The sequence below is a fragment of the Eucyclogobius newberryi genome, unplaced genomic scaffold, assembly GCF_026437365.1.
Source record: "Eucyclogobius newberryi isolate DKJ021-1_F unplaced genomic scaffold, fEucNew1.0.hap1 SCAF_6, whole genome shotgun sequence".
NCBI lineage: Eukaryota > Metazoa > Chordata > Actinopteri > Gobiiformes > Gobiidae > Eucyclogobius > Eucyclogobius newberryi.
The window spans coordinates 15,487,842-15,495,220 of NW_027316278.1; the positions used below are offsets into that span (position 1 = coordinate 15,487,842).

General features: G+C 41.1%; 1 protein-coding gene across 2 annotated transcripts; it reads left to right on the forward strand.

Moving 5' to 3' along the window:
• The first annotated feature begins 711 nt into the window (after positions 1-711).
• Positions 712-6,633, forward strand: syn1 (synapsin I). 2 transcript variants are annotated; one of them, XM_072434022.1, is made up of 14 exons: positions 712-962; positions 1,160-1,573; positions 1,744-1,801; positions 2,103-2,194; positions 2,320-2,476; positions 3,090-3,179; positions 3,322-3,384; positions 3,476-3,618; positions 3,714-3,788; positions 3,868-3,970; positions 4,229-4,342; positions 4,443-4,503; positions 4,584-5,004; positions 5,584-6,633. In XM_072434022.1, exons 2-14 carry the CDS (start codon positions 1,254-1,256, stop codon positions 5,720-5,722), a joined length of 1,836 nt encoding a protein of 611 aa, XP_072290123.1. In that variant the 5' UTR covers positions 712-962; positions 1,160-1,253; the 3' UTR covers positions 5,723-6,633. The 2 variants fall into 2 exon arrangements, with proteins under 2 accessions (XP_072290123.1, XP_072290124.1); XM_072434023.1 differs by having other exon boundaries at positions 713-962; positions 5,622-6,633.
• Positions 6,634-7,379: the final 746 nt, after the last annotated feature.

The window sequence follows — 7,379 nt, forward strand, 5'->3', positions numbered from 1 at the left end:
CAGATGACTACAACTGAAGCTTTTTTCTACTATCAACTGTATGTTACTTCCTCTTCTGGTTAGTGCTGACACGGCACAGTTTCCACAGCAGAGGCTCTTTTTCATGGTATATCTGCAGGTGTGTGCCATGAGGGTTGTATAATATCAATCAAAGTTACGGCTTGAGTCAGGTCTTTCCTAAACGCGACTGTAACTTGCTGTAATGACTGTAAATGAGAAAACCTCGCCCGCATCCTCAGCCAGCACGTGATGGAGAAGCCCTGGCCTTACCTCTCCTCAGCATCACCCTCATCAATGCCCAGACTGGTCAAGTCAGAGTAGACAACGCCCCGAGCAGGAAGTGCACAGAATGCAGTCTTTTATTTACGCATGGCATTATGGCTTTTGTACAACCACTTCATGCCTCTTGCTTTATTGGATGTATTATTCTTATAGTAAAATTATGCCAAATTGTTGTAAATACTTATAGTTTGACCTTGGTAGTATGCAGTTTTTATGATCACATTTTCATTGTCGTGTTGGCGTAAGTGCTGCTGCTTAGCGATTTCGCATGGTTGTTATAAATAATAGCCTACATGTTTGGGCTTATGTCAGAAAGCTAAATGCTAAAAAATAATCATCAGTCTACTCTACATGTACAATGTGAAAATAATACCTTTATTTTGTAACATCACAACTAGGAAGTTCCACCATGCGTGTTTGTGATTTGACGCGGTCCAGGCTCCCTCAGGATGCCGGAGTGACGCAGGGCAGACGGAGAAAACTGGGGCTGCTCCGTGAATGAAAGACTGGAGAGGACGATCCCCTGAAACACGCTGTAGTTTTAGTTGAAATAGTCCAGGCCTGACACTAGTCCTGTCCTCACACTGCCACTACTGTCACCGCGTGGCTGCAGGCGTCATTCTGTCTCCTGACGCCGAGTGCAGATTTTCGGGGCGGTTCACTTTGGATTCGATCCCAAGGTTTGTGTGATCATTACTACTAAAGCTGCGGCTTTGCCTTTCATTTATTTCCACATTAGCCAACAGAGTTATCTGAAGTCTGCAGTGCATGTTCTTTCCCTCATGCATTGCCTGCTAAAGCGCCTGTTTCTCAAGTAGTCACGACATTAGTTTGGCAATAATGTTGAGCTCATGTTTAAAATATGTTTTCTCTTTAGGTGATCAATAACCTTCACAGGATTGGGTTTGGGGTTTGTTACTGCCTGACCACTCACAGACCCCTCGTCATTCTATCAGAAACAAGTCGCCACCATGAATTACCTCCGTCGCCGACTCTCTGATAGTAATTTTATTTCGAACCTGCCCAATGGCTACATGACGGACCTCCAGCGGGCCGAGCCTCCGCAGCAGAGCCCCACAGTGTCCCCGGGCTCAGAGCGGCGCCAGCTCGACAGTCAGCCGCAGACCGGGCCGGCGACAGCAGGACCTACCGGCTTCTTCTCATCCATATCCAACGCAGTCAAACAAACTACTGCGGCCGCAGCTGCGACTCTGTCAGAGGCCGCAGACCGGGCTGGTGTCTCCAGCCACGCCAAGATCCTCCTGGTCATCGATGACCAGCAGACTGACTGGTGAGTTCACATTCACTCAGGTGAAAGAGGCGTCCCTCTGAGGCAATGACCTGGTCATTAGAGGTCATATGATTCATCCAGTGCAATAGGCCTGCAGGCAGCTTCCAGGAGCTACACATTCCCACACACTATTTGTCCCGAGTATTAGCTTATTTATTCTCCTTTTGCAGGGTGAAAGCTTTCAAGGGAAGAAAAGTCCATGGCGAATCAGACATCAAAGTAGAACAGGTTTGTATTTCTCACTTTGTAATTTTGTATTCCAACAAATGTAAAATTAGCTATGTGTGTTTATTTCAGTTTAGTTATGCATCCAAACTATATTACAAAAGGAGTTAAAGCTATTTTTTATTCCTCTCAAACTATTGCTTTAGCTTTACAGCTTTACATTGATCACTGCTTTGGTTCTTTGCTTTGTCTTTATTGAAATTCTTTTTCCAACATCTCCCCAGAGACTTTTTCAATTTAAAGTGACACTCCTGTTTGGCACCTCAGATTATTGATCTTTATTGACTATTTTATTGTCTTTTAGGCAGAATTTTCTGAAATCAACCTGGTCGCGAATACAGCGGGTCTATACAGTGTCACCATAGAGGCCATTAGGGGTGGACATACAGTTAATAAGTAGGTACCCAGACAAGTACATGATGATCTTGTGTGTTGCTGTGGTTCCAGTTTCTGTTCATTTTAGCACTTGATCCCAAAGCGTTCCTCCTATGTGTTAATATTTTCTTACACCCTTGTCCCAGGACTATTAAGCCAGATTTTGTGTTGATTCGACAACATGCCTTCAGCATGGACAAAAACGGGGATCATCGCAATATAGTAATTGGCCTACAATACGCCGGGCTGCCAAGTGTCAACTCCGTACACTCTGTTTATAATTTCTGTGACAAGCCGTGGATTGTAAGTATCTGCTTTACATTCAAAATATTGTGACATGTAAGAATAGCACCCACACCGATATGCAATGGAAATTTTCCGGACTATAAGTCGCACCTTTTTTCACAGTTTGACACAGTGACTTATATTTATACTTATACTTATACTCCGGAGCGACTTATATGTGATATTATTTGTTATTTTCACACTTGCAACCGCATTTCATACTCCAGTGCGACTTATATATGTTTTTTTCTTCTCTATTATGCATTTTTTGGCTTCTGCGACTTATACTTTGGTGCAAATTATAGTCCGGAAAATACGGTATAATGGAAAGGCCAGTTTATTCTTTGTGCCAGCTTTCTGGATGAATAAACACAGTTAAGAGTTTTCACTATTGAAAAGTTGTGCAGTTTGCTCATTGCTTACGGCTGTGATGTCCTTCACACACAATCACACATTTATCCTACTCTCTGCTACAGTGAGGTCATCTGGTAGAAGATGCGTAGCGCCCTCACAGACATGCATACTAAATAATGACAGATATTTCAACTTTCGTCATAACTTATATATATTATAACATGTGATATTTACTATTACTAAGGTTTTACAGTACGTAATGTCTTTTTTCCCCCAGTTTGCTCAGATGGTAAAACTACATAAGCAGTTGGGACCAGAGGAGTTTCCATTGATCGAGCAGGTTTATTATCCCAACCACAAGGAAATGGTGAGTCCTATGTAACAGCTGCGGTCAAGTTAATTAACATTAGGTTGGCTCCAGGTCGTGGTTTCTCCCTAGCTTGTTTTTTACCAGCTTTGTAAATAAAGATATATAGACCTTGATTGATAAATGGCATGCTTTGTTACAGATCTCTTCCCCACATTTCCCTGTTGTGGTGAAGATGGGTCATGCTCACTCAGGAATGGGAAAGGTATACTTATGTAACCTACTGCATTCGTGTCATTTTCACACATTAAGAGGTCACGGTGTTTCTTTTTTGTTTGTACTTTTTTTTTAACCAGGTCAAAGTTGATAATCAATACGATTTTCAAGACATTGCCAGCATTGTAGCACTGACCAAGACCTATGCCACATCTGAACCCTTCATTGATGCAAAATATGATGTCAGAATTCAAAAGATTGGTGACAATTACAAGGCATACATGTCAGTAAAAATTACATCTACAATAATTATTATGTAAGATTGTCAATTTTTTCAACCGACCAGTTATTAAAACCTTTATGGCATTTTTGGGGCAGGAGGACATCCATTTCTGGAAACTGGAAAACCAACACTGGCTCTTCAATGCTGGAGCAGGTGGCAATGTCAGACAAGTACGTGCTTACAGAGTTATTTTACGTGGTACACCAGCAATGTGTGTTATTAATTGTGTTCTTAAATGTAATTTTTCAGGTACAAAATGTGGGTTGACTCGTGTGCAGATATTTTTGGAGGCTTGGATATTTGTGCAGTTGAAGCTCTACACGGGAAAGATGGAAAAGACTACATCATTGAGGTGACAAAATTGTACACAGGCCATTGTACCTAAAGAACTATGTAAGATTTTGATTTAAAATGTCATGAACTGTAGCTGTGTCCCCAGATATGAGAAAAAATTGTTAATATCAGATGTTTCTTTTACTCATTCCAATTGTAATGCTGATTATTTAGTCAGCATTACAATTGCAATGTAATGCAATTGCAGGTTGAAGCATTGGCAACACGGTGTCAGTTGTGATTGCAGAATCTTTTATATTCTATATTGTCTTCTTAGGTAGATGACTGTTCAATGCCACTGATTGGGGATCAGCAGGATGAAGATCGGGTTCAGATTACAGACCTTGTGATTTCAAAGATGAATCAGTGTGTCCCACGAAGCTCCTCTACAGTGCGTGGTCCATAACTGTTTTTTATTAAGTACTAAACAAAAGGAACGTTCCTCTACCTGCATCATCATATTGTAGCTCACACTACCTCTTTATTTGTAGAAAGCAACTTCACCCCAGCCAGTCTCACAGACCAGAGAACCACAGCGTCCATCACCTCAGGGTAATCTCATCTATTTATGTTAGAGTTTGTGTTTGCAACTCCATAAATCAAAATCTCAAAAATGAAATATCCTTCTTCAGGTGGCCCTCAGCAGAGCCCACCCTCTCAGCAACGCCCATCGCCTCAAGGCCAGCCGCCAGCTCACCCTCCAGCTCAGCCACCTGCTGCCACTGAACCCACTCCTCCCAAAACCAGCCCAGGCCAGCAGAGGCCTGTAGGTCAGGGGGGAGCTCAGAGACAGGGCTCTGTGTCCCAGCCGCAGAAACCTACTCCAGGTCCTGCTCAAAGGCCTGCACAGCCCCCCAGGCAGCAGTCACAGGGTGGTAGGCCTCAAAAAGGCCCCGGGCAGCAGCAGTCAGCCCGTCCTGGACCAGCCACGACCCAGCAGCCACGACCTGCCACTCAAGGTCAGGGAGGACGCCCCCCGGTACAACAAAAGCCTCAGCCACCTCAGAAGCCAAACCAGGACATTCCTGCGACAGGCAGCGCTACACAAATAAAGTAAGTACCATCAAAGGTATCAGTTTCTCACAAAGTGACCCCTACAGCTTGGGAGGGCGTTCCTTTTGTCTGCATTGGGACAAGCATGCCTCTTAAAATAAGCCATGCATCACGACACATGAGCCATTACCGACGCTTTAAGGCATTTCACTCCATCAGATCAAATTTCCAGAGAAAAAAACTTAAAAGTAGGACCACATAGGAGTTAAACATAATAAATTGTTAATGTTCCTGACCCGTTTCACATTTTAATGTACTTTTCTTTTAAAAGACAACAGATATCTAATGTTCTCTGTATGTTTACTGTACAAGAACGTCTCATGGACTTGTGCATGTACAGTATATCTACAGATTATCCGTGCCATATGTAACCCCAGTCAGCTTTCTTACAGTGGCTTTGAACGCTGAGAAATCAAGCATCCACGTCTAATCCACGCTAAACTAAATGATATAAAAGTCCTTGTGGTTCAGTAAGTTACTAACAATATACTTTTTATACATTTGGAGAGTTGCCATTTCATAGGTTTGTTGCATGACTTTAATGCCTGTTCCTTCTCTATTCTCGTTCTCTTTCTGTAGCAAGTCCAAGTCTCTTACCTATACCTTCAACATTTCAGAAACCCCAGTGCCACCAGCAGTCAGTCTTAACCAGGAAGAAGAGAAGGCTGAGACCATTCGCAATCCACGCAAGTCCTTCATCAGTCTATTCTCAGACTGAAGCTTCATGAGCCCAACTTCAAAATACACAATGGTAGATTCAAACAAAAACCTGGTCCGGCTTTCAACGTACTGCCTAAAAACATATTTTAATTTTATCCCAACTTAAATTAAATACACAGCAAATGTGGGCACTTATCTAACATTCCTTGCATCACTTTAAGAAAGTTACTCACCACAAGGTCCACACAAACAAACAAACAAACACACACACACCCATGTATGCATGACTTGTCTACTGCCCCCAATTGTTTGTTGGTTCTGTAACATAATTGTGACTTTTTATAATTTCCCATTTTACAAATGTGTGTACACAGTGCATTTTTAATTGTTCAGTGTTAGCCAGTGCTAGATATGTTTCCGCTTTTGAGCAGTGATGTTGTAACTGCATGTCGATCAGAGGCAAATTACCAAACTTTCCAACATGGCTGCTTGTAACTGTGTTGTTATATGTAGTTGAATCAGTGGTAGCTTAGTAATAGGTGTTATTAGAGTGTTGTTCTGGCTGTTTTTTGTATCACACGGTCCTTATCCTTCCAAAAGCATGCCTTACACGGACAAAGAAGTCAGTTGGAGTTGTCTCAGGGATGTCAACTAGATTATGATACTTGTGTATAGGTGAGGGTCTTCCAGTACAATGGTTGATGTAAGACGTACTTAATAATGCAGCCTGGTTTTGTGTCTGTAATTGTATTATTACAAAGACACATTTTTGCACAGTAAATGAAGTTGATACTTGAAATCAATCGATGCTGCTGCTGTTATTGTGACAAAGGCGGCATATATGCAGGGTTGATCTTGGTACCATTACAATGAGCAGATAATAAGTCTCTGAACTTCAATGCAATGTAGTAATAATTCAAAAGACAGTAAGTCTACATAATGGATGCACTTGATGTCTTGTAAGGTTGTTTTTTTTTAGCAAAAGGCGTGTTGTTTATATTGTGAAACAAGCTAAATTCAACTTCCGTAGTGTCACTTCTAAAAAAGGCTTTATCAATACATAGAGACCATATTACAAAATGCACACAGCCAAGGAATGTAATAAATCTCTCATCTATAGGTATGCTGTAATAATAAGACGAAGAAGAGAAGTCAGCTTTATGGATGCATCAGTAGTACTTTTAGCATATGACATTGACATTCCTTATAACTTTTTGCACTGAACACATTTACTTCTCTTTCCAAGCACCAAAAATGTCTTCCAGAAGTGCTTTCTGTTTGAGAGTTGATCGCAATATCATGCTTTTAAAGTGAAGACCCAATAGCCTTTAGGTTATAGTAGAGTTCTCATGCTGCCTGTGTTTCTCAGTACAGGTTGTGTAGCCACAGTGACCCCTAGTGCTCAATAGTGTGAATGTTGTGTAACTGGTTAAATAAAATGTGTTAATAATTGTACCTTAAAGTTATACAGACCATCGCTTACTGCTATCTGCGATGTTTAGTAAATCATGCATTGTTTCTTTTTTTTACTTTATATGGTTTTAATTGAATGTATTGTTAATGTTGCAAGGTTATTTAAGAGAAACACCAGTAAATATGGTTGTCCATGATGCCTATGATGTGCAAACTGTGAATTTAAATCAATTGTTCTTGACTTTGTATCATATTTTTTTGCATTGTTTTAGCTGATTTAAATTATATATATATATATATAT

Bases quoted from the DNA above. Each gene is read 5' to 3' on its own strand.
- syn1 (XM_072434022.1), top strand. From the start codon at position 1,254: ATGAATTACCTCCGTCGCCGACTCTCTGATAGTAATTTTATTTCGAAC. The intron at 1,574-1,743 runs GTGAGTTCACAT...CTCCTTTTGCAG, and splicing joins GATGACCAGCAGACTGACTG to GGTGAAAGCTTTCAAGGGAA. The intron at 2,477-3,089 runs GTAAGTATCTGC...TTTTTCCCCCAG, and splicing joins TCTGTGACAAGCCGTGGATT to TTTGCTCAGATGGTAAAACT.